Source organism: Phallusia mammillata, chromosome 1, assembly GCF_965637545.1.
Source record: "Phallusia mammillata chromosome 1, kaPhaMamm4.hap1.1, whole genome shotgun sequence".
Taxonomy (NCBI): domain Eukaryota; kingdom Metazoa; phylum Chordata; class Ascidiacea; order Phlebobranchia; family Ascidiidae; genus Phallusia; species Phallusia mammillata.
In genome coordinates this window covers 17,649,718-17,676,963 of record NC_137252.1, presented here as the reverse complement: position 1 = coordinate 17,676,963, position 27,246 = coordinate 17,649,718, and the positions used below count along the sequence as shown (strand labels likewise).

The 27,246-nt window shown below is 41.2% G+C and overlaps 3 protein-coding genes and 1 long non-coding RNA gene across 4 annotated transcripts; 2 read left to right on the top strand and 2 right to left on the bottom strand.

The window, feature by feature from the left end:
- Positions 1-1,104: 1,104 nt before the first annotated feature.
- Positions 1,105-16,135, bottom strand: LOC145218450 (4-galactosyl-N-acetylglucosaminide 3-alpha-L-fucosyltransferase FUT6-like). The gene is made up of 5 exons (XM_080085846.1): positions 15,137-16,135; positions 14,909-14,962; positions 2,935-3,150; positions 2,572-2,800; positions 1,105-2,369 (listed from the first exon to the last, which is right to left on the bottom strand). Exons 1-5 carry the CDS (start codon positions 15,262-15,264, stop codon positions 1,797-1,799), a joined length of 1,200 nt encoding a protein of 399 aa, XP_079941972.1. The 5' UTR covers positions 15,265-16,135; the 3' UTR covers positions 1,105-1,796.
- On the top strand, positions 4,716-5,037 carry LOC145218489 (uncharacterized). The gene is made up of 2 exons (XR_013857631.1): positions 4,716-4,752; positions 4,815-5,037. It is a non-coding gene; the product is annotated as an uncharacterized LOC145218489 (long non-coding RNA).
- On the top strand, positions 5,288-11,958 carry LOC145237009 (uncharacterized). The gene is made up of 3 exons (XM_080099702.1): positions 5,288-5,548; positions 5,727-11,694; positions 11,757-11,958. The coding sequence occupies exons 1-2, from the start codon at positions 5,288-5,290 to the stop codon at positions 10,899-10,901; spliced, it is 5,436 nt and encodes a 1,811-aa protein (XP_079955828.1). The 3' UTR covers positions 10,902-11,694; positions 11,757-11,958.
- A 4,869-nt stretch (positions 16,136-21,004) lies between the features above and the next one.
- On the bottom strand, positions 21,005-26,755 carry LOC145218474 (4-galactosyl-N-acetylglucosaminide 3-alpha-L-fucosyltransferase FUT6-like). Its single transcript, XM_080085883.1, has 5 exons — positions 26,489-26,755; positions 26,261-26,314; positions 24,191-24,406; positions 21,849-22,077; positions 21,005-21,643 (listed from the first exon to the last, which is right to left on the bottom strand). The coding sequence occupies exons 1-5, from the start codon at positions 26,608-26,610 to the stop codon at positions 21,071-21,073; spliced, it is 1,194 nt and encodes a 397-aa protein (XP_079942009.1). The 5' UTR covers positions 26,611-26,755; the 3' UTR covers positions 21,005-21,070.
- Positions 26,756-27,246: the final 491 nt, after the last annotated feature.

Below are 27,246 nucleotides of genomic sequence, written 5' to 3'. Positions count from 1 at the left end.
TAGTCCCGAGGCAAGCACACAGAAACACAATAATTTTGTCTTTATCCGGCCGATGAAGAATAAAATACAAATTGAAACCGTGGTTTAAAATTTAAATGATGCATCATTTTAGCAGATTGGTTTTGGTTAAGCAAGTAATGGGAAATTTTAATTTTGCATTGAGCGACATTGATTGGTGTTACTTTGTTGTACCAAGTGTTGTCAAGATTTAGTAACTATCGAAAGTCCATCTTCAGTGTCGTTGTTTTCACACTGTTTCATGTTTCCGGTTTCCCGTTGTGTTAAAACAGCCTGACCATAAGGGTAGATCTAATAACACAGGAACTCACACCACAGGTTTTCTAATTTCCGGTAGGTGGCGCAACGGAACATTGGCGTTTGTAACAGCAATTGTGCTGAGTCAGCAATTGCCTATTGTCATTGCAAACGCCTATGTTCCGTTGCGCTTCCTGCCGGAAATTAACAAACCTGTGATATGAGTTCTTATGTTAGTAGCTCTACCGAACATAAGATATATCAGCTGTTGTATACACCAGTTATTTCGTAATTGTTGTGCAATCCATTGCAGCAGATATTTTGTGCTTTATTTATTGTAAAACTACTTAACCTGTTAGATCTTGGACATTTTCGTCATGTTTACATTCAGTGCCTTTTTAGGTAGGGGGGCACAGGTCCTGCGGAGTTGCCTAAAGGGGGGTGGGCACGAGGCCCGAAAGTTACTTTTAGGGGGTCACGGGCGATGAAAGGTTGAAAACCACTGACTTAAACAGTAAAGACATGGAAGTCATCAATAAATGTTTGGTAGAACGAAATTAAGTTTTGCTGTCAGCTTTCAGTGTTTTTCAAACAGATGAAAATGTTAAAAATAGCTTAATCAGCTAAACAAAGCTGAGTAAAAACTTTTAGCCTTTAACATAATATATTATTGTTTATCTATCTTATGATCATAAAGAACATACCCTCAATAATGACACCATGACAACTTTGTATATCATCTCTACTTGTGCCTCGACAGTGGCAACAATGTCTTTTTCCCCAAAATATTTCGGCCGCTTGCAAAATTTTGTTCTGCCTAGGCCACTTAACCTTGACATTTTTCTACAGTTAGGCTATACCACGATTCGCTGTATTCTGGACAAAAACGCGGCCAATGGCATGACGTGTGACAACAAATTTTGACAAGGTCCCAGGCGTAGAAAACGTTGCATGACAAGTTCCGAGAAACAAAACAGTAAACTGCGAAGTATCCTTTTTTAGAAAGGATAATAATGAAAACTTGATAACCGGAATAAGTCGTCAGTACACAACGCACAGTCATAAGGTTGCGAAACGTTTCAAACCGTGAGTAGCGAAAACAGCAACAACAGCATTTCCGACAGTAGGCTACGCAAAGTTATATGTTCAATAACATCATGCGAAGTTTGGTAGTGTGTAGTGGGTTGTCATGCCTTCGCATTGACATAAAAGACAAAAAGCGCGTGAAGCATTTTCATCCCTTCCCACACCCTGATGCTACCAACTTTAAAATCAGTTAGAAATGGAAAAAAAGAAACTTGTGTGCAAAAAAAAGTTGTGCCAGAACAATTTTGTAAAAAAAGCGAAATTTGAAGATAACCTAACACATACGCTTACAATAAATAAATGAACTGAACAACTGCTCTGCATGTGCTGTAAACTTTGTCAATTTGATTGTCAATTGCATAGCTTTGATTCAAAAAAAAAACTTTCTCCTCAGCCAACCTTTTCGGCTAGTTGCTGGCAAAAAGTTCGGACTGCATAGCCATGAAAGCATCACATCAGTTCTGCAAGCACTCCTTGGTTTCGTTGCCAAAAAACCAGTCGCTTATAGACTCTACATACTTTCTCGAAAAGGGTCGCTGCAGTTTATCACACAGCTGCTCCTCACGTATCAAGTAGTGTTGGGCCACGATTTTCTTGGTTCTTTCGTCCGGATTCATTCGCCAGTCAAAAAATCGACGATATTCAGTTTCATTTTTCTCCAAACGCAATAAGTATTGGGCGAGTTCAGCAGGCGACTTAAAATCCTCAGTGTGAATAAACGACCCAGGAGGAGCCAGTTTTTCGACATCAGCCTTCAGTGGTCCCCATATCACGGGCACTCGTCCAGATTGTATGCCGTTGGTCCACAGCTTTTCGGTCATGTAGTCTTCGCAATGAAGTGCGTTTTCGAATGAAAAATAGAAACGGTATGAGTGCAAAACCTCAGGAGAAAGAGCAGCAAACTCTTTCTTGTTTCGAAAGCAAGCACCGTAGCGGTCAATCGGCAGTCCTGCTTGAATAAGATCTTCGATGTACCGATAACGCATTCGCGATCCAGGTAGAAGTTTGCAATTGCTCACCACCCATAACTGTAAACAAATCGCAACATTTTGACATCGCGTCATTGTGCGTAGCCATAAAAGTCATTGTTTTGGAAAGTTCTTGTTAACTAGGTAAAAGTGCCATTCAAATGATCCTTAAGCAAAGATCAAATTTCACTGCGACAAAATGATATCATCAACAAACGAATGCAAAATTTTGTTTTTTAAATGATAAGTAAAGTCTACTTACGCCAGTCCTGGACTTTTTGGCAAGCAAATCCTCCACTTTCTGTTTGCCGTTCTCGAAAATTGTGTTTGCACTGGTAAAGTAAGAAGAAAAAATATCGGAACTGTGTCGATAAGACATAGTCCAATTGATAAATCCCCCGTCAAACTTTGACATGGTCCGCCGATGCTCTCCGATTTGTATGTAACTAGGGCTTTCCATTGTGAGGTAAACGAATAATTGATCAGGATTTCTAGAGACAATTTGCAAATGTTTTAAAAGAACGAACAGAAAGGCGTCATAAAAATAGAGTTGATAGAATAAGGAAAACAAGTAAGTTTTGCCTAAGGTTACGTTTTGAAAGATTTTTCATAATACCATACGTACCTATAGTGTTTCCACGGCATCGTTTCGCGATCAAGGCCAGAGTAATGAAAAATCACGGCACTCGCTTCTGGTAGCCTTTTCTGGTCATAGGTGATCGTACATTTGCCTAAATCCTTTCCATCACGCGGACCCTCCGTCTGAACGCCCCACGGATGACGCCACATTAATATCCAGTGATGCTCTTTTGTCACGTTAACCATCTTTGTACCAAAGCCTCTACAAAAAACATTCTGGGTTCTCAATGAAATAATTTGATATATATTTTACATTTATAAAAACAAAAGAAGTAATTGTGACTGAAACCGTATTGTGGTTAGTTTTTTTTGTACTTGTATACGTGGAATCTAGTACAAGAAACTTATACGGGCCAGTATCAGTGTGGTGCATCGCCATCAAGCCAAACATGGCCCATCAACACAACTTTACTTTTACCATCTGTTGTTGTCATTACGTTCCTTCAACCCCGGACTACAGACAAAATCTTGTTTTACAAAGCCAACCGCCGTAGGCTCTTGTTTGGAATGACAGGTTATTTCAGTCTGCTGTTCAAACAAACAAGCATCTACTGTTGATACAAGTACCACAATTGGAACGCTTGTCGTTAAAAAGCCTAAAACCTCTTTTAAAATAGACATTTTCGATTTTTCTTTGAAATTTTTCAATGGAGACGATTGAACGTAGTTTTTATTTTCTAAGCCACTTGTTTCTGCATAACCTTTGTGGAAAGCCCTAAAAAAGAAAATTTAGACATGTGCGAGGCCAAATGGCAAAGGATATTAGACGCCAAAATCAATATTCAAGAAATGGTCCAGCCTCGAGTACGGTAAATACTCCATCGGCACTCACCGCTGTTGTTATCTCCCTGCATGCGCGTACCTGTTCTATATCTTTTGTGTCTATCTTTATTTTTTCTCGCTCGATCCAGTTCCCAGAGTTGCGCTTGTTTTGTTTTGTTTTGGTTTGAGGTTGGTGCAGTTAGCTTTGGCAATTAGTAACAGCATCCCCTGTGTTTCTTTGTTATACTGTTTTACTGCTTTGAGTTTATTTCATTCATTTTAGCGCAGTGGTTCCCAAACTGGGGTCCGCGGACCTTTAGGGGTCCGTGAAGCAATTTTGCGGGGTCCGCGAGAAGGTTGACGTGCCTCTATAATCTTATTTGGCATCAATTTGTGTCACTGAATAGGTTTAAATCAGGGGTTCTTAAACTTTTTCGGTCGCGCCCCACTTTACACTAATTATTTATTCTCACGCCCCCCCTAAAAAACGTTAGCACTAATGATGCTTGTCTTGTTTTTCGGAAACAACATACATGGTAGGTCCGCTTTAAGCTACTGTCAAGTTAGTTCCGAACATTGGAAAAAGCCACTTGTTACATCTTATTTGCCAGTAATTGCAGATTTCTATTGATTCCCGCATTTCCTCAGTACAACTTGTGTTGTAATCTATGGCGTTGTGTGACGTAATAATCGGCTGCCAATTTTGTGTGATAACGCAACGTGGTTTAGTTCTTTTCGTTGCTGACTTCCGTGGAGCACGGTGCTGCGTCGGTTGAATTAGAAAAGGCTATTTATTGTCGTGTTGACGATTATTGGTGAGTCACTTTGTACATATGTGTTTAATGACTCCAAAATGTGAATTATTGTAATGAATGCGAACTTAACCGCAATGACCTAATATGTCATTCGCTTTGTAATAGTTGTACTGTACGTGTAATTGGGTTTAGACAAGGTGCTTAAATTGCATTTTGTTTACGCAGTACTTCTGTTTTATCTTCACGTGAAGCGTGACTTATTCTGAACTGTCGCCCAACATAGCTTGGTAAGAACTGTGTGTGACGTTATAAAGGCGCAGTGTGGTGATATATGTTATTGTATGTTTAGGTGTGTACCAGTAATTGATGCGAGTTGAATACCCGTGCTATTTACTCTCTCCGGTTACCACAACAGTTGGTAAGATTTGTGCTATATTTCTGCATTTAAAGCGCAGTGTGTTAATGTCATGCTTTATGCAGAAACCGTTTCCTAACGTTTCCTATACGTTTCCTATTCGTTTTCATCGTCCTACATTCAAAGAATTCGCCTAATAAGATCAGCAAAACATCTATCTGTGTGGACTGGTTGTTGGAGGCTATTAGGAATCGCGTTTCAATTCTCTCCTCGTGTGACGTTCCGCGCTATAACCGGGGCGCGTTCACGGGACGTTACATGAAAGTTTCAACTGTACGTTGAACAGAACAATACAGTTGAAATCAAGTTTCAACTGGGTGTTGAAGACAATCTGCAGTTTAAATCAAGTTTCAACTGCCTCTTGAAGTAAAGTTTAAACAGTTTGTTGAATGTTTAAGCCGTCCAAGATGAGCCAATCAAACGTTACAACTCCTGAAGCAGTCGCCGACTGTCGTCGACGTCTAAGTAATCAATATCTAGCCGCCGAGTGTCTGATGAAGGACCACCGCAACAAGCAGGTGCTCGAGACGATCTTGGTTGCGCTTGAACACCTTTTTGTCGATGCTGTTGCTGCCTACGAGATGCATCCCGATCTTGCCGATGAACTAGCAAGCGTGAGGAAAAACAAGGCCGAATTCGATGACCGAGTTTCCCATTGGGTTCGTGAGGTAAATTCTCCATCTGACAGTGTTTTACCTGTTAACATAGCTAGCCCAGGTGGAAGCGGTGATAAGAGTCCACGGGACAACGACTCGTTCTGCGGACGGAGTAGGCGCTCTAGTTCTTCGACTAACAGTAGAACTAGAGTTAAAGTAACTACAGCTCGCGCGTCTTGCAATTCAACAGACTGCACAGAAGCAGGAACTGGCAAGACAGCACGATTTGCGCCGCATTGAAGAGGAAGAGATAAAAAGGCGGGAAGAAATCCGTCGCGCTGAAGAAGAACAGCGCCAAAAGGACAGCATGGAAATGCTAGAACTGCAGCACCAGCTACAAGCCGCAGAGGTTGAAGAGATTTGGGACGAGATGTCAGGAAACACGGAGTACGTGACGGTGAAGGAAGGTTCTGGTAAATCGACCACGCCTCCCCTGGAGGTGCCGCTCGGGGATCAACGCCGCGTATTGTTCACGTCACCGCCTGTCACGTCGCAGCGAAGCCCTCCTGATCAGCGGTATGTGGTTGACTATGTTGCTCCGTCAGAGCCCCTGTCCCAATATGCGCCCAAAATTAAATCTTCGTTTGACGAAAGAGGTTCGTTCACAGCAACAAACCCAATTGTAAATAATACCTGTACATATGATTCAGTCAAGCCTACTGGCGTGAATGACAATGAGATTGCATCACTTGTAAAGCACATAAACAGACCAAAGCCCAAAGTTCTCGTCTTTGACGGCAATCCAACGGACTATTGGAAGTTTGTTCGAAATTTCGATTCTCGTATCGACGACAAGGTCGATGACGATGGTGCCAAATTGTCGTATTTGGCGCAGCATTGTGATGGCAAGGCCCGTAAATTGATTGAACACTGCTTTAGATTGAAGGAAAACGGGTACAAACAAGCGAGACAGTTACTGTACGACCGCTTTGGCAAGTCACATATAATCGCTCATGCATGTGTAAGGTGTGTTGTCAACGGTCCAGAATTGCGACCGAACGATGCTTCTGGTTTAAGCGAGTTTGCGCAGTCGATGCGCGATTGTTTACTTACACTTTCAGACATTGACGAGCATTCCGAGATGAATAATTACCCTACGTTGATTGCTGTTGTGAATCGTCTACCGTTCAAGATGCAAGAGGCTTGGAAACGGCGTGTTGAGAAAATTCTCAGAGATACTGGCCGTGAACCTTTGTTTGAGCATCTTGTGGACTTTGTGGAAACTGAGGATCGGATTGCAAATTCGTTGTTCAGCCGCATGCTCGATGAGCATCGCAACGAAGCTAAGAAGGCGAAAGGTAAAAGTAGTCATGTAAAGGCTTCCAGTCATGTCGTTGTAAGCGAACAAGAATCTAGGCCGAAGGTTCGTGCCGGACCTTCCCATTTTCCCACTTCCCCGCTGTGCCAGTGCTGTTCGGGAAACCACTTGCTTGCTAAATGTGAGGAATTTAAATCCCGGTGTTACCGTGATCGTCTGCGCGTCACCCGGCGCCGCAGACTCTGTGATAATTGTTTCAGATTTGGTCACTTTGCTACTAAATGCAACAGCCCCAAAGCGTGTACCGTGAGGGACTGCAATGAAGCCCATCACACCTTGTTGCATCCGCCAGAGAAGAGAGAGGACGAGTCTCCTGTCAAAGGACCTGCGCCGGAAAGGACGGTTTGTTCGGTTGTGTCGGCGATTGGAAAGGACTGTCATGCTTCCTCTGGTAGACAGAGCGTCAACCTGATGATGGTTGCGGTCAAAGTCCGTGCTAACGGTAGGACTGTTGATACTTACGCTCTTTTAGATACTGGCTCGGGCATTACTTTGTGTGACAAAAAACTGACAGATAAGCTTGGGCTGCAAGGTGAACCTAGCGACGTGACGCTTAAAACGGTCAACGGAGACAGTCGCAGGCGCAAGGGCAAAAGAGTAAATCTTTCTGTTGCTTCGCTCGATGGCTCCACAAATGTGGATCTTCCTGAGGTGTTTGCTGTTGATTGTCTGCCTATTACCGCCAACAAGTTTCCGAGAAAGACGGAATTGGATGCGTTTCCACATCTTAGAGACCTGTCATTTCCACAGGTAGATTGCAGTGAAGCTTTGTTGCTCATCGGGCTGGACGTTCCAGAGGCCTTTCTCGTACAAGAGGTACGGAAGGGAAAACCGAAGCAACCTATTGCATTCAGGGTTCCGCTTGGATGGGCATTGGCAGGACCTGTCTCTAAGAAGTCAACTGATTTGTTTTCCGTCAACTTTACTCAAGTTGCCGATGATTCGCTGCACGAGAAGTTAGAGCGAATGTGGAAGACTGATTTTCAAGACACCAATGCCGTCGCGATGCCTATGTCGCGTGAAGACCGGTACGTCTTAGATAAAATGAAAACCAGTGTGCAATTCAAGCAAGGTCATTATGAGTTGCCGTTGCCGTGGCGCCCGAACGCACAACCGCTTCGGTGCAACCGGGACATGGCGCTAAATCGTTTGGGTTCTTTGGAACGTCGCATGAGACGCGACGCCGTGCTACGCGATGCGTATACAAAGACGGCACAGGGTTACATAGCTAAGGGCTATGCCGAAGAAGTTTCAGATGAGAAACAGTCTGCAGAGGTAGTATGGTACCTGCCGCATCACCCTGTTACAAATCCACACAAGCCCGGGAAAGTGCGGGTAGTTTTTGACTGTGCTGCCAAATACCGCGACCAGTCGTTGAATGATGCTTTACTCCAGGGTCCGGATCTAACCAATTCGTTAGTAGGAGTTCTTTCAAGGTTCCGAATGGAAAAGGTAGCTCTTGTGGCCGACGTGGAGGCCATGTTTCATCAGATACGTGTGAAGCCGACAGATTGCGATGCACTTCGGTTCTTATGGTGGCCTGATGGCGATGTGTCGAAGAAGCCCACCGCGCACAGGATGCTCGTTCATTTGTTTGGAGCAACTTCTTCCCCTTCCTGTGCGAGTTTTTGTCTTAAACAAGCCGCTGATGATTTGCGAAGCGAATTTCCAAAGGAAGTCGTCGAGACGGTAGAAAAGAATTTCTACGTTGACGACTGTTTAAAATCCGTGTCGACTGAAGCAGAAGCAGTTCAGTTGGTCAAAGGTATTTGTACACTTCTCAAGAAGAAGGGATTTCGGCTAACCAAGTGGCTTAGCAACAGCGAGCGAGTTCTCGCGTCTATTGATGAAGAGGAACGGGCTAAATCGGTGAAGGAGCTGGACGTGGATGGTTCCTCCTGCGAGAGGGTACTTGGTGTTCGATGGAACGTTTCGTCCGACGAGTTCGGTTTCAATGTCGATGTAAAGCAGCCTACAGCCTACACCAGAAGGTCAATCCTGTCGGTGGTAAGTTCCGTATACGATCCTCTTGGCTTTGCAGCGCCTGTGATCGTGGTGGCCAAGACTATGCAAAGAGATCTCTGCAGAAAGCAGCTGGGATGGGATGACGTTCTTTCCGATGAAGACTCCGAATCGTGGGCAAAATGGTTGCAGCAACTACCGCGGTTAGGAGACGTCGTTCTGCCAAGATGTGTGAAGCCCCACGATTTTGGTAAGGTGCGAAAAACGGAATTGCACCATTTTGCAGATGCGTCATCTTCAGCGTACGGCGCGGTGACCTATCTGAGGCTGGTAGACGAGCGAGGACGCATTTACTGCTCGTTTGTAATAGGCAAGGCTCGCGTTGCCCCCCTGAAGACATGTTCGATTCCCCGCTTGGAGTTGACGGCGGCCGTTGTTGCAGCCAAGTTGGATCAACTTGTGAGAAAGGAGCTGCAACTGGACGAATGCCAATCCGTGTTCTGGACGGATTCGACTGCGGTTCTTCAAAGTATTCGCAACTGCAATAAGCGCTTTCCAGTGTTTGTTGCAAATCGCTTGGCCAAAATCGAGGATGTTTCCCGGCCCAGTCAATGGAGACACGTCAGCACCAAGGTAAATCCAGCGGACGAGGCGTCTCGTGGACTCAGTGTGAATAAATTCCTTAGGTCCAGCCGATGGCTTACTGGACCCCAGTTTCTCTGGGAGCAAGAAGATGGATGGCCTACCTGTCCGGACTTGTCGTCATTGCCAATCGAATTTCTTTTGTTAAAGAAAGAAACTCAAACCGTTTGTCTGGTCGCCAGCGAATCCGCTACGGAGCGACTCATTGCCAGATACTCATCACTCAATCGGCTGAAAAGGGCTGTAAGCTGGTTGCTCAGATTCAAATCGATGTTGATGTCAAGGAGGTTTCCTGCTAAGTATCAAGCACCTACTGGGCAACTGACCGTTGTTGAACTCAAGGCTGCCGAGCTTGAGATTGTAAAGTATGTGCAGAGACGAAGTTTCCCAGACGTTATGGCTGCGATGTCAAAGGCCAAAGGCGAACCTGTTCGTTTACCAAAGAAAAAGAGGGCTCTTGGAAAGCTCAACCCAATTCTTGTCGATGGAGTTATGAGAGTTGGTGGAAGGCTCGAGCGTGCATGTGTCGAGTTTGATGTGAAGCATCCGATGATTCTTCCATACGACCATCGATTTACAGACCTGGTGATTATGCAGCAGCATGACGAGGTTGGCCATGCTGGAATGGGTCACACTTGGTCGTCTCTCAGGCAACGCTATTGGATCATCAAAGGAGGGGTAGCAGTTCGGCGTGTTCTTGGACAGTGCGTTTCCTGTCGCCGAAGAAATGGCTCCCTGGGCAAACAGATGATGGCAGACCTTCCTGCTGCGAGACTGCAGGCCAATAAGCCGCCGTTCTCGGTGGTCGGTGTCGACTACTTTGGACCTTTCCTTGTGAAGCAAGGACGAAGTGAGGTAAAGAGGTACGGGTGCATCTTTACCTGTTTTTCCACCAGGGCCGCGCACATTGAGATTGCGCATTCACTGTCTACGGACTCCTTTATTGGAGCTCTCCGACGTTTTATCGGTCGTCGAGGACGGCCAGACCAGATCTACAGCGACAACGGCACAAATTTCGTTGGAGCTGAGCGCATCCTGCGCGAAGAGCTGAACAGGTGGAATCAAAGGCAGATCTACAAATATCTGCAACAACGTGATATTGCGTGGAGCTTCAATCCTCCCACTGCCAGCCACATGGGTGGGGTTTGGGAGCGAATGATACGCTCTGTACGCAAAATTCTCAACGCTCTGCTTTCGGAGCAGACATTGTCCGATGAGAAACTGATGACGCTGATGGTGGAGGTCGAGGCCATCCTGAACTCTCGTCCCTTGGTTCCGGTGACGTTCGATTCGAAGGATGAGGAGCCCCTTACACCAAATCACCTACTGCTGCAACGTGCAGCGCCGAATATGCCCCCTGGACTGTTTACGGGGAAGGACTGTTTCCATCGTAATCGTTGGCGCCAAGTGCAATACTTGGCCGACCAATTTTGGCGACGATGACGAGTACCTGCCGACGCTAATGCCCAGATCGAAGTGGGCAAATGGACATTCTAATTTCGCAGTCGGTGACGTTGTGCTTGTAGCGGATGATAACCAGCCTAGGAGCAAATGGCTTCTGGGACGCGTGACCGATGTGCTTCCTGATCGGAAGGGAGTAGTGCGTCAGGTGATCGTTAAGACTCACACTGGAGCACTCAGACGCCCAATTGCAAAATTGTGCTTGCTATGCCGCGACGACGCGATGCATGATTAGTTGTTTTTTTTGTGTGTTCGCAATTACTGCCGATGTTTGTGTGTTGTGTTGTAAATGTACTCCTTGGATTCGTACATTGTGGGGGGGTATGTTACATCTTATTTGCCAGTAATTGCAGATTTCTATTGATCCCCGCATTTCCTCAGTACAACTTGTGTTGTAATCTATGGCGTTATGTGACGTAATAATCGGCTGCCAGTTTTGTGTGATAACGCAACGTGGTTTAGTTCTTTTCGTTGCTGACTTCCGTGGAGCACGGTGCTGCGTCGGTTGAATTAGAAAAGGCTATTTATTGTCGTGTTGACGATTATTGGTGAGTCACTTTGTACATATGTGTTTAATGACTCCAAAATGTGAATTATTGTAATGAATGCGAACTTAACCGCAATGACCTAATATGTCATTCGCTTTGTAATAGTTGTACTGTACGTGTAATTGGGTTTAGACAAGGTGCTTAAGTTGCATTTTGTTTACGCAGTACTTCTGTTTTATCTTCACGTGAAGCGTGACTTATTCTGTACTGTCGCCCAACATAGCTTGGTAAGAACTGTGTGTGACGTCATAAAGGCGCAGTGTGGTGATATATGTTATTGTATGTTTAGGTGTGTACCAGTAATTGATGCGAGTTGAATACCCGTGCTATTTACTCTCTCCGGTTACCACAACAGTTGGTAAGATTTGTGCTATATTTCTGCATTTAAAGCGCAGTGTGTTAATGTCATGCTTTATGCAGAAACCGTTTCCTATTCGTTTTCATCGTCCTACATTCAAAGAATTCGCCTAATAAGATCAGCAAAACATCTATCTGTGTGGACTGGTTGTTGGAGGCTATTAGGAATCGCGTTTCAATTCTCTCCTCGTGTGACGTTCCGCGCTATAACCGGGGCGCGTTCACGGGACGTTACACCACTTCTCAACACTGATAAGTTGCGAAAAAGTAGGCTTTTGCGAACACAGAGACACGTTGCCAGTATTCTTTTAAACTACGCATATGTTGCCCAGAAATTGTTGATTCACTCAAAGTCAGGGCAATCTCTAATGCGAAATTGCGAACAAATAAAGAATGTGCAACCGACTATATAGTACAGGGGTCACCAAACTACGGCCCGCAAGGTCATTTCATCCGGCTCGCGACCCAATTTTTGGTTTGCCAAATCGTATTGATAACTTTCTACTTCTTACAAAAGTTTACTGTTACGACATGGAAAATTAATATTACCGGCTCTCAAAGGACTGCAACGCCCAGGATTGATCCAAACCCAGTTTATTACGTCACAGACAAAACAAAAAGTGTTAATTGTGCGCAAACAATTGCCTTATTGTGTCACTTATGACGTAATACACAAGCATTCCTTGTAAGATGAGACTAACTATACAATTTAACAGATTTTAAATGGGGTTTTAAAAAGACCATATCTTGGCGCCCATATAAAAATCGCCTCATGGGCTAAGTTTGAGAAGACGGCACTATGTAAACTATGCGGCGGCCCGCAGTGGGAAAAGTTTGGTTAATACAACTGGACATCCATTTCAGAGTATTGAAGCGTTTATACTTTAAACAATAAGTTCGAAATCAGCGCCGACATAATTCCAATGCATTAATTTACAATTGTTTGCAAGTGAAAACTTTGCTGCCAGATTATGCTGCGCCCCCCTTGCGAACCCTTCACGTCCCCCTAGGGGGGCGCGCTCCCCAGTTTAAGAACCCCTGGTTTAAATCGAAGTACAATTAGAGATCCACTGCCTCAATTACTGTACAATAGATAGCCTTTATTGCATGACAACTATCAAGAATCCAATTGTTTGCGCATTATCGTAATGTTTTCTGTCTTGTCTGTGATGTCACAAACCGTCTTTGGATCGTTGTTATGTGTTATTTTGCATACCTAATAAGATAAAGTTCTGTAAACACACCTTCAGGCTTAAGGTCCGCGAGTCCTCGATATAATGGCTGATCGTTTTGAAAAAAACAATGAAAAAGTTTGAAAACCACTAAGTTAGAAAGTTGTTACATTAAAAAGAATCGTGGCTGCACTAGTGTACTATAAGAAACAGTGGTTTTGCATTTTTCCTATAGCATTTTTTGATTTTTATAGGGCCGCGAAATATCAAAATAATTGCAAAGGGTCCACCAGGCAAAATTTTTAGAAAAGTTTGGGAACCGCTGTTTTAGCGTGTTTGTTTTAGCACTCATTTTTATATCGATTTGTATTTCGATTAGAGGAACTGATGATGCCACATAGGCGAAATATATATTCCTTTATTGAACCGACTGATTCTGTTTTACCAAGGATTTTATCGTCCATTGGTTTTACTCTACTCATTTTCTAAGCAGTAGTCTTTTTGCGGAAACGGAAATGGGCCTCAATCTGACAAATTACAGTAATTACCCCAAAAAGCATTTTATAATACTGGGGTTGTGTCAAACTGTGTTGGAAGGATCATTTTGGGTTCAATTTGGTTTAAAGAATTTTTTGATTTGATATGCGACAAAATCACACAATTTAGTTCCAAGAAACCACAAGCTCTTTAGATTGTCAATTGTCTGATCGCCATGCAAACAAATCAGGTAATGTTCAAACACTTAATTTGGCAGCTCAGTTTTAACGCATTGTGATTGTACAAATATCGCACAATGTGGTTTCTTTGAACTAAATTGTGCGTACAAAGATCTTTCCAATCGTTGTACAAATATCTCTTTTCGAAAACATGTCGTACCAAACTGTGCTGATTTATTTAAAAAATAAAATTTGTATCATCTTCTTCTGGAATGAATGAATAATAATTATTTATTACAAAAGCCTCTTACAATAGTTATCAAAGTTCAAATTGATCTAAGTCAGGGGTGTCCAACCTTTTTGGCCAAAGGGCCACATACGGTTTACGAATGATTGCGCGGGCCACTTGAGTGTTTACTGCTAATTTGTAATCTTAAAATGGCTGTCCACATGTCCACTTTTCTTAGTATATTCTGTTAGCGTTACTTGCTTTTCGTTTCTTATTTGGCATAATCTATATCACTGCAGAGTGCGTAAGATATTTTACTGCTGAATGCGTTTTGCGCGAGTGTTTGATATCAGATGTACAACAATGAAGCAAGAAATATTGACCGACTCTTGAAGCAAGAGTAAGATTGTGACGTAACAATGCAGAAATTGTGATGCGTAACAATATGCATTGTGGTGCAATAAAAGTAACTTGAACAGTTGTGTATTACTCTATTAACAAAGAAATAAAGCAAAACAATAAATGCCAATCCTCTGAATGCAAGATCGCCATAAATGGGGCAGGCGTTAAAGTTCATAATATAAGTCATTTCGAAAAATACCGCGCGGGCCACTCATAACCTTCCTGCGGGCCAAATGTGGCCCGCGGGCCACGGGTTGGACACCCCTGATCTAAGTGCAACAATTTCTCTTGCTGAAACTTTATCAAACAAAACTACACTTTCACACAGCAACAAGCTTAGTTATATACTAGGTTAACGGGCGTTTATATTTAGGGTGATGCGGACATGCTTACAGTATAAAAAACTACACGTTGTAGGTCCAGATGTCTTGCAGCATTTTGTTTATTAATCCAAGGCATAATTTTGAAAACGGATTTTACAGTTAAGTAAAAACTAGAAAATGTTTTATTTTTTGTTAGCAAACCGCAACCACACCATCCCGTCACGCCTGTTTTGTCTACATACAGTCATGCAGTACAAACAAAGAACTTCACAACTCAGTTTATACAGAGCTAATGTACGAACCTTTTCTGATGAGTATAGTTGATTATTTTATTGCTTGACTCCTTTCTCCAGGGTCTGTGAAACAAATATTTCAAACTGATTAAATATGGACAAGGGAAACACAATCTGCGGTCGTTCAGCCACGTGTACCAATTTATGTGGTCGTACATATGTGCTGTAAACAGTAGTATGTATTGGCGGTCATGCAATAAACTGAGCATTGCTAAGTAATTAACTTCTGATACTTACTTGAATGTAAGTGTAAGTGTGCCTCCTCTTACAAACCAAGTATTTGCACTTTGATAATTCCAAACAACTAAGAGCACACCAGAAGCAAGTAACCCGAAAAAAACTATCCACAGTTTTCCTCTTTTCATAGCTCTAGTTTAATGATTCCAGCTGTGCCTATCAGTAAGGCAAATTTATCGTCACCTCAACCTGCAATGCTTGAATGAAAACAAGTAGGATATTTGAAAAAAAAACAGCGCCCAGCAACTAAATAATAGATGAGTTACGTTGTATCGCCTACACACAGCTAAATGGATTCCTCCGGGAATAATACACCACAGCTGGCAGCTACATAAGCGAAGTATCCCTGAACTTTCACCAGTCGCATATCACGTTAACAGGAGACGGCCGATAAGATTTATTATAGGCTACATAGGAAATGCAACACTGCAAGTTTGAAACTTAACATGAACCGGAAAAGGGATTTTTGAATAGACATGGGGTGCATATATAAGCGTTCATTCTGCCCCTTGCCAAATATATTCTGCTTAACTTACTTTTTTTTCAACAGTTACCGTCTGTGTTACTCACAAAAGAATGAAATGGATCTTGCAGATGCTTGCAAGTCCTTACAAGAAAAGGTTGTTTTATAACTGCAGTAAGCGAAACTACGTCCCAACCACCCAATCACCTGAGGTAAAAAAATTAATAACAACAACCATGAATCAAACCAGCGTGACCATTAACAATTAATACACCAACAGGAAATCCATTATTCATTACTACACCTCACTCACGTTATAAACAACAAACTTGCCTCATCGCTGTTATTATTATTTTTTGGTTCCTGCCAAAACCAAACTATTCGCGTTTAGAGTGCATCAACCCACAACCAACAGGATGCAGCTAGATGTTAGACAGTTAAACGAGCTGTATATGTTAGTGCTGGGCGCATGGTCGTGCTTGTGACCCACGCCTAAACAGGTGTATCAGCACTAACATATGTTTCGTTCTACTAACGCTCATAGAGCTATGCTAAAGGTAAGCTATTCATAGTGATTTATTAGAACGGATTTTAAAAAAAACAAATCCTGCCATTATCGCGTCCAAAAATATTTCAAAAACCATGACAGCACTACCAGAATGTTTCAATAAGCAGCTTAGCTATAGCGATGCGTGTAGGAAAACATTCCGTGCGCAATTCAAGTGTTAAACCAACCTACCTAATAGGAAATTTACAAATCTGCCGCAAAAGCATATATACGACCAACAGGCGACGTTACAAAAATTCAAAGTTTCTGATTTGAACGAAACTGTTTTAAAGAGTTTGGTATAAAATACACATATAAAATCTTTTCGTCTGCCAATTTGCTGTGCATAAAGGTTATTACAATACCTAATGCAGGTACCTTTTTTGATGACGTGTCAAGCTAATTCCAGTGCGCAGACACAGCACTATACTAAGGCGGCTAAAATGTTTGCGAATGAACAAGGGTATAAATGCACTGTCACGGGGAGTGGGACGTGGGTATTCATCACTAGTTCTTAAACGCACGATTGACATAGAATAGTCAACAGTTCCTCCTGAGTGAAAATAACCAACGCCCCAAAAGCGAGTCGCGCTATTGAAACTCATACAGTGCAACCAGATTCTATATTTTAAACCACCAATGTGAAGTGGCGGTACGTGAATACACAATAAAATCGGCTTTAAAAACAGTTACGGTAAGCTGCAATATAGTCTTCCCATCAAACTGCCTTTCCTCAAGTCCACACTTAGCTAACATCTCAGTAAATTTGAATAAATTTGAAGCACTCTTTCTTGACCAATCGCTTATCACAAATCAGGGGGCCTGTGGGTGAACCACTGGGTCATTCGGGGTCAAACTTCAGGAGGATCAAATTTGGATTATTAACTAACATCTCTGCAAATTTGAACAAATTTGAAGCACTCTTTCTTGACCAAACGCATATCACAAACCAGCGTTAGACAGAAAAAAGAAAAAAAGAAAACAAAAATACGGACAAAAATCGACGTCTCTATTGCTAAACAACAGTCTTTATGGCATGACAACTAAGAAAAATGCAACTTTTCGCGCACAATCGTAATGTTTTGTCTTGCCTGTGGTGTCACAAACCGTTTTTGGATTGTTGTTGTGCGCAATTTTGCATAACTAGCTAAAGTCCGGCAATCAACTTTCGTTTTTTTACATTCAGGCTTAAGGACCGCTAGCCCTCGAATGACAAAGGGCCCGTTTTTTAAAGAAAATATATAAAAAACTTTGAGAACCACTGGTCTAAAACCACGGCAGTTAAGTTGTGGTAGTTGTTACTCGCGACAAGTAAAGTCACTCGCGGACCGTATAAAAAGATTCGGCGTAAGGTACACGTACCACAGGTTGAGAAGCACAGGCAGGTTGGCTTAAAACAGTGGTTCTCAACCTTTTAGGTTTGCGGACCGGTAAACTTCTAAAACAAATTTTGCGGACCGATGGGCTTTTAAATCAAGCCAAAATGTAATCACGACAAAAATATGCAATTCAAAAGAAGTATGAACTTTTCAATTTATGTGAAATTTGCTGCTGTCTTTTTGATATCATACGTGTTAAACGCGGTTCTAATGAAGTTTCTGCAAGGAAGTAGAGCGTTGACTTCCACACGAATTCTAACCTATCAACATCTTGCATTTGCAATTGAGATATAAAATTGTAACATATTTGGCGGACCGGCAGGAAAGTTGACGCGGACCCGCACCGGTCTGCGGACCGGCGGTTGAGAACCACTGGCTTAAAACACGCTATGGTCACACCACAATAACATGTTGTCATTCTCAAACGTAAACAGGTTGAGAAGCGAAAAATCACTTACATAAAACTAGGTTGGGTCGTTGCTACCAGACTTGGATATATATTTACAATAAATAGGTAAAAACAGAAAAGTACACAACACAGTAAAGCAAAGTTCAGTGTTTTCCTACGCCTCATACTGACACGTTAATTTAATATTAATTTGGAGCTCTCTTAACCTGTGGCTACTACAGAATTTTTTTTATGACATAATAGGCTATCTAAAAGTAATTGACTAACTCGTATAGAAGATCTTTTTAATACACATGTTTCGAAATTTTAGTATATATCCCCTAGTCGCCAAACTACGTTAACACAAGAAATCACAGAGCTCACAAAACAGACGACGTAACGCGATTGGGTTTCCAATTACCATTTACAATTTCTCTTAGTCACTCTTTCCACTGCTGACATGAAAAGGGTTGTTTGGAAACAATGCCAGGCTTCAAATGCCTATAGCAGTGGTTCTCAACCGGGGGTCCACAAAGGCAAAAATGTTGAAAGCCATTGGCCTATAGCAGGTGTGGCCAACACGTCGATCGCCTGCTTTTGACTGGTCGATCGCCACTAAATTCTCCACAACTTATCAAAAGCTTATTAGTTGAAAAACAAACTAAATAATATAAAACAGCACTTCTGACATTTTGACACAACGCACAAATGTGCAATCGGACAATAATTATGTAATTGACACTTTCTTTGTTGCGTAACAATTGTTATTTTGGCACCAAATTGTGTCGTAACATCTACAATGCTTTGTCGTCACAACTTGAGTGTTTGCTTCAACGAAGCAGTTGCTATTAATTGGGAGGATTTAAAAGTTCCCACTGAATACTTTGATAAAAAATATGTACGTATGCGACGTTTTAGTGTTGTAAGAACTACGTGATGCTTGACAATAAAACTCATGACTATAAATAACTGTCAATCAAATCTCATGCTGATGTTTTCATTATTGCTTTATGTTACTGGCAGCCTAAATCACGACTGATCAGTCGATCGCGTACAATTAGGAAAAATTTTGTCGATCTTAACGACTGGCAAGTTGGCCACCCCTGGCCTATAGCAACGGTGGGCAACTTTTTTGCATGCGTGGGCCGGGAAAGCAATGATACAACGGACGCAGGCCGAACCGGTGCTCATGCAATAGAGAGTGGGCAAACTCAACTTTTAGTATTTGTTCGATGTAAGTATGTTCAATTTTCAAGTGAACTACAGTACTTGCTTGCTAAAACTTTACTCTTGGACAGGTTTGATACGGATGCTAACAATCAGGTCCAACCACACTGTAATTCACAACATAGTCCCGAGGCAAGCACACAGAAACACAATAATTTTGTCTTTATCCGGCCGATGAAGAATAAAATACAAATTGAAACCATGGTTTAAAATTTAAATGATGCATCATTTTAGCAGATTGGTTTTGGCTAAGCAAGTAATGGGAAATTTTAATTTTGCATTGAGCGACATTGATTGGTGTTACTTTGTTGTACCAAGTGTTGTCAAGATTTAGTAACTATCGAAAGTCCATCTTCAGTGTCGTTGTTTTCACACTGTTTCATGTTTCCGGTTTCCCGTTGTGTTAAAACAGCCTGACCATAAGGGTAGATCTAATAACACAGGAACTCACACCACAGGTTTTCTAATTTCCGGTAAGTGGCGCAACGGAACATTGGCGTTTGTAACAGCAATTGTGCTGAGTCAGCAATTGCCTATTGTCATTGCAAACGCCTATGTTCCGTTGCGCTTCCTGCCGGAAATTAACAAACCTGTGATATGAGTTCTTATGTTAGTAGCTCTACCGAACATAAGATATATCAGCTGTTGTATACACCAGTTATTTCGTAATTGTTGTGCAATCCATTGCAGCAGATATTTTGTGCTTTATTTATTGTAAAACTACTTAACCTGTTAGATCTTGGACATTTTCGTCATGTTTACATTCAGTGCCTTTTTAGGTAGGGGGGCACAGGTCCTGCGGAGTTGCCTAAAGGGGGGTGGGCACGAGGCCCGAAAGTTACTTTTAGGGGGTCACGGCCGATGAAAGGTTGAAAACCACTGACTTAAACAGTAAAGACATGGAAGTCATCAATAAATGTTTGGTAGAACGAAATTAAGTTTTGCTGTCAGCTTTCAGTGTTTTTCAAACAGATGAAAATGTTAAAAATAGCTTAATCAGCTAAACAAAGCTGAGTAAAAACTTTTAGCCTTTAACATAATATATTATTGTTTATCTATCTTATGATCATAAAGAACATACCCTCAATAATGACACCATGACAACTTTGTATATCATCTCTACTTGTGCCTCGACAGTGGCAACAATGTCTTTTTCCCCAAAATATTTCGGCCGCTTGCAAAATTTTGTTCTGCCTAGGCCACTTAACCTTGACATTTTTCTACAGTTAGGCTATACCACGATTCGCTGTATTCTGGACAAAAACGCGGCCAATGGCATGACGTGTGACAAAAAATTTTGACAAGGTCCCAGGCGTAGAAAACGTTGCATGACAAGTTACGAGAAACAAAACAGTAAACTGCGAAGTATCCTTTTTTAGCAAGGAAGAGAAGATAATAATTAAAAGGTGCTTGATAACCGGAATAAGTCGTCAGTACACAACGCACAGTCATAAGGTTGCGAAACGTTTCAAACCGTGAGTAGCGAAAACAGCAACAACAGCATTTCCGACAGTAGGCTACGCAAAGTTATATGTTCAATAACATCATGCGAAGTTTGGTAGTGTGTAGTGGGTTGCCATGCCTTCGCATTGACATAAAAGACAAAAAGCGCGTGAAGCATTTTCATCCCTTCCCACACCCTGATGCTACCAACTTTAAAATCAGTTAGAAATGGAAAAAAAAGAAACTTGTGTGCAAAAAAAAGTTGTGCCAGAACAATTTTGTAAAAAAAGCGAAATTTGAAGATAACCTAACACATACGCTTACAATAAATAAATGAACTGAACAACTGCTCTGCATGTGCTGTAAACTTTGTCAATTTGATTGTTAATTGCATAGCTTTGATTAAAAGAAAAACTTTCTCCCCAGCCAACCTTTTCGGCTAATTGCTGGCAAAAAGTTCGGACTGCATAGCCATGAAAGCATCACATCAGTTCTGCAAGCACTCCTTGGTTTCGTTGCCAAAAAACCAGTCGCTTATAGATTCTACATACTTTCTCGAAAAGGGTCGCTGCAGTTTATCACACAGCTGCTCCTCACGTATCAAATAGTGTTGGGCCACGATTTTCTTTGTTCTTTCGTCCGGATTCACTCGCCAGTCAAAAAATCGACGATATTCAGTTTCATTTTTCTCCAAACGCAATAAGTACTGGGCGAGTTCAGCAGGCGACTTAAAATCCTCAGTGTGAATAAACGACCCAGGAGGAGCCAGTTTTTCGACATCAGCCTTCAGTGGTCCCCATATTACGGGCACTCGTCCAGATTGTATGCCGTTGATCCACAGCTTTTCGGTCATGTAGTCTTCGCAATGAAGTGCGTTTTCGAATGAAAAATAGAAACGGTATGAGTGCAAAACCTCAGGAGAAAGAGCAGCAAACTCTTTCTTGTTTCGAAAGCAAGCACCGTAGCGGTCAATCGGCAGCCCTGCTTGAATAAGATCTTCGATGTACCGATAACGCATTCTCGATCCAGGTAGAAGTTTGCAATTACTCACCACCCATAACTGTAAACAAGTCGCAACATTTTGACATCGCGTCATTGTGCGTAGCCTTGAAAGTCATTGTTTTGGAAAGTTCTTGTCAACTAGGTAAAAGTGTCATTTAAATGATCCTTAAGCAAAGATTAAATTTCACAGCGACAAACTGATGATATCATTAACAAACGAATGCAAAATTTTGTTTTTTAAATGATAAGCTAAGTCTACTTACGCCAGTCCTGGACTTTTTGGCAAGCAAATCCTCCACTTTCTGTTTGCCGTTCTCGAAAATTGTGTTTGCACTGGTAAAGTAAGAAGAAAAAATATCGGAACTGTGTCGATAAGACATAGTCCAATTGATAAATCCCCCGTCAAACTTTGACATGGTCCGCCGATGCTCTCCGATTTGTATGTAACTAGGGCTTTCCATTGTGAGGTAAACGAATAATTGATCAGGATTTCTAGAGACAATTTGCAAATGGTGAAAATAACGGCCCAAATAGATATTATTTTCACCATTAAACTTATGAACAGATCCGTATATAGTGTTCCAAATTTGCAAATGTTTTAAAAGAACGAACAGAAAGGCGTCATAAAAAATAGAGTTGATAGAATAAGGAAAACAAGTAAGTTTTGCCTTAGGTTACGTTTTGAAAGATTTTTTATAATACAGACGAATCCGGTTAATCGCATACCGGTTAATCGCATAATCCGTTTAATTGCATCACAATTAAAAATCCCAAACCGTCGCCATCGTTTGTTAAGAAAATCGTCCGGTTAATCGCATACCGGTTTATCGCATAAACCGGATATTCGCATCGATTTTCAACGTAATATGCGATTAACCGGATTGATGATCTCTATGTGAAAGTCGAACAGGCAGAGTTTTTCGAAGAAAAAACGACGATATGATTGTAAAATCAACCGATCTGTGCGCAACCTTAACTGAGCAATTCCTTTTAGTATTGTGCACGTCTAATTGCTTGCCCCGAAGCAACAGCTTAAAATTCAAAAGGAGTTTTGTTCGATTGTCAACTAATGTAAAAGGAAGACCAATCTCAGCTACGTTAATCCGAAGATAACTACGCAACGTTCGAACGACTAAGTGTAGTTGGTTTTGAATAAATTACATGCAAATATTTTCGGAACTCCTCCGGAGGTAATGTACGCGAAAAGGACGTAGATGCATGTTTGCATTCTACACCAAATAACGCATGACACGACCATAAAATATTTTTGAAAAGCTATTTGGAGATTAAATCGGCGTTCAGTTTACCGCTGTGCGATAACAAGGAATCGTTATTTTGAAGCCATGCACATTGATCCTTTTTTGTTGGATTATCTAATCGCCAATAGTGATATAACAAGCGTTTCAATGAAGAGTTCAACGTGTTAAAATTACGAAACTGGTGTTCCGGCAAAGACGCTGATTGTAATTTCTTACTAAGTGCGAACTGCACCAAATTCGAAGTGTTAAACTGTATTGAAATTTAAGCAATGTTAAATGTAAAAGGAATGTTTAAAAATGTTTTCTGTTATATTGTTCATGACCCGCCAAACACGTAATGGTTGTAAAAATGTTAGATCGCAAGTAATCACACTATGTTTTTTGGATTCACGTAATTGGTAACGTGCCAATGATTGCCATATTTTATGTCTTCTATTCGTGACCTTGCGCAACTTATCAGGTAGAACACCGATTAAGAAAGGCATTTATTCCTCTAGTATTTTTTGCTGCTTTAAATTTTTGAAGCAACGATCACACATCACACGTTGATCACGTGACAGTCACGCTAGTCTTGCAGCTGCAATTTTGCTGAGTATAAGCTAGAAAGTAGCGCCACAATCGGAGTCTTTAAAGTTTTGCTAAAATCAATTATTCTTTTTGTCAATTGTATAACGGGTTATAATATAAACTGATGCAGCTCGCCTTAGCGCCCTTGACTAGGTTTCGGTCGTCTACTTTCGGGTTTGGGCTTGCTTACAAATATGCACCTAGCACTTTGCCGCTTAACGCGTTGGTTTGAACTAGAAAACGAGAGGCCTGGTACATTTATAAGGGAAACTGCCCAAAACAAGACTAAAACGTCATAAACCGTCTTTATAGGAAAGTTCCCAAATTTAAATGTTGGGCCCCTTGGCTACGATGCGATGTAACATATCTTTTCAAATAAACCTGACTGCAAGACAAAGCACAAATCAAGCGAACTGTGGCATGTGCGCCAATTAAGAGTGTGTGTGTGCGTTTCTACTGTTTCTTCAACACACTTAGGCGATTGCACCATAGCCACGACAAGCATAACGCCATGCATTGCGTCGAGAGTAATAAATCTAGTTTTGACTTGAGAGTACTTTTTCAATTCTCGGCAACAAAATAGAGAAAATACTGCTCCGTTGCCATAGTTGAGCGTCACTGCAACTTTGTTTTAGCTGGGGAAATGAAAATAATCACTTTCGTTAACGGCGTGTACTGTTTACATAGCAACCGGATTATCGCATAATCCGGTTAATCGCTTTAAATACCCTTGGCAAATCGATGATGCGATTAACCGCATTCGTCTGTACCATACGTACCTATAGTGTTTCCACGGCATCGTTTCGCGATCAAGGCCAGAGTAATGAAAAATCACGACACTCGCTTCTGGTAGCCTTTTCTGGTCATAGGTGATCGTACATTTGCCTAAATCCTTTCCGTCACGCGGACCCTCCGTCTGAACGCCCCACGGATGACGCCACATTAATATCCAGTGATGCTCTTTTGTCACGTTAACCATCTCTGTACTAAAGCCTCTACAAAAACATTCTGGGTTCTCAATGAAATAATTTGATATATATTTTACATTTATAAAAACAAAAGAAGTAATTGTGACTGAAACCGTATTGTGGTTAATTTTTTGTACTTGTATAGGTGGAATCTTGTACAAGAAACTTATACGGGCCAATCAGTGTGGTGTATCGCCATCAAGCCAAACATGGCCCATCAACACAACTTTACTTTTACCATCTGTTGTAGTCATTACGTTCCTTCAACCCCGGAGTACAGACAAAATCTTGTTTTACAAAGCCAACGGCCGTAGGCTCTTGTTTGGAATGACAGGTTATTTCAGTCTGCTGTTCAAACAAACAAGCATCTGCTGTTGATACAAGTACCACAATTGGAACGCTTGTCGTAAAGAAGCCTAAAACCTCTTTTAAAATAGACATTTTCGATTTTTCTTTGAAATTTTTCAATGGAGACGATTGAACGTAGTTTTTATTTTCTAAGCCACTTGTTTCTGCATAACCTTTGTGGAAAGCCCTAAAAAAGAAAATTTAGACATGTGCGAGGCCAAATGGCAAAGGATATTAGACGCCAAAATCAATATTCAAGAAATGGTCCAGCCTCGAGAAAAGGTAAATACTCCATCGGCCCTCACCGCTGTTGTTATCTCCCTGCATGCGCGTAACTGTTCTATCTTTTGCGTCTATCTTTATTTTTTCTCGCTCGATCCAGTGCCCAGAATTGCGCTTGTTTTGTTTTGTTTTGGTTTGAGGTTGGTGCAGTTAGCTTTGGCAATTAGTAACAGCATCCCCTGTGTTTCTTTGTTATACTGTTTTACTGCTTTGAGTTTATTTCATTCATTTTAGCGTGTTTGTTTTAGCACTCATTTTTATATCGATTTGTATTTCGATTACAGGAACTGATGACGCCACATAGGCGAAATATATATTGCTTTATTGAACCGACTGATTCTGTTTTACCAAGGATTTTATCGTCCATTGGTTTTACTCTACTCATTTTCTAAGCAGTAGTCTTTTTGCGGAAACGGAAATGGGCCTCAATCTGACAAATTACAGTAATTACCCCAAAAAGCATTTTATAATACTGGGGTTGTGTCAAACTGTGTTGGGAGGATTATTTTGGGTTCAATTTGGTTTAAAGAATTTTTTGATTTGATATGCGACAAAATCACACAATTTAGTTCCAAGAAACCACAAGCTCTTTAGATTGTCAATTGTCTGATCGCCATGCAAACAAATCAGGTAATGTTCAAACACTTAATTTGGCAGCTCAGTTTTAACGCATTGTGATTGTACAAATATCGCACAATGTGGTTTCTTTGAACTAAATTGTGTGTACAAAGATCCTTCCAATCGTTGTACAAATATCTCTTTTCGAAAACATGTCGTACCAAACTGTGCTGATTTATTCAAAAAATAAAATTTGTATCATCTTCTTCTGGAATGAATGAATAATAATTATTTATTACAAAAGCCTCTTACAATAGTTATCAAAGTTCAAATTGATCTAAGTGCAACAATTTCTCTTGCTGAAAGTTTATCACACAAAACTACACTTTCACACAGCAACAAGCTTAGTTATATACTAGATTAACGGGCGTTTATATTTAGGGTGATGCGGACATGCTTACAGTATAAAAAACTACACGTTGTAGGTCCAGATGTCTTGCAGCATTTTGTTTATTAATCCAAGGCATAATTTTGAAAACGGAATTTACAGTTAAAGAAAAACTAGAAAATGTTTTATTTTTTGTTAGCAAACCGCAACCACACCATCCCATCACGCCTGTTTTGTCTACATACAGTCATGCAGTACAAACAAAGAACTTCACAACTCAGTTCATACAGAGCTAATGTACGAACCTTTTCTGATGAGTATAGTTGAATATTTTATTGCTTGACTCCTTTTTCCAGGGTCTGTGAAACAAATATTTCAAACTGATTAAATATTGACAAGGGAAACACAATCTGCGATCGTTCAGACACGTGTACCAATTTATGTGGTCGTACATATGTGCTGTAAACAGTAGTATGTATTGGCGGTCATGCAATAAACTGAGCATTGCTAAGTAATTAACTTCTGGTACTTACTTGAATGTAAGTGTGCCTCCTCTTACAAACCAAGTATTTGCACTTTGATAATTCCAAACAACTAAGAGCACACCAGAAGCAAGTAACCCGAAAAAAACTATCCACAGTTTTCCTCTTTTCATAGTTCTAGTTTAATGATTCCAGCTATGCCTATCAGTAAGGCGAATTTATCGTCACCTCAACCTGCAATGCTTGAATGAAAACAAGTAGGATGGTTGAAAAAAAAACAGCGCCCAGCAACTAAATATTAGATGAGTTACTTTATATCGCCTACACACAGCTAAATGGATTCCTCCGGGAATAATTTTCACCAGTCGCATTTCACCAGACTGCAAGTTTGAAACTTAACACCAACCGGAAAAGGGATTTCTGAATAGGCATGGGGTGCATATATAAGCTTTTATTCTGCCCCTTGCCAAATATATCCTGCTTAACTTATTTTTTTCAACAGTTTAACATTACCGTCTGTGTTACTCACAAAAGAATGAAATGTATCTTGCAGATGCTTGCAAGTCCTTACAAGAAAAGGTTGTTTTATAACTGCAGTAAGCGAAACTACGTCCCAACCACCCAATCACCTGAGGTAAAAACATTAATAACAACAAAAACCATGAATCAAACCAGCGTGACCATTCACAATTAATACACCAACAGGAAATCCATTATTCATTACTACACCTCACTTACGTTATAAACAACAAACTTGCCTCATCGCTGTTAATATTGTTTTGGTTCCTGCCAAAACCAAACTATTCGCG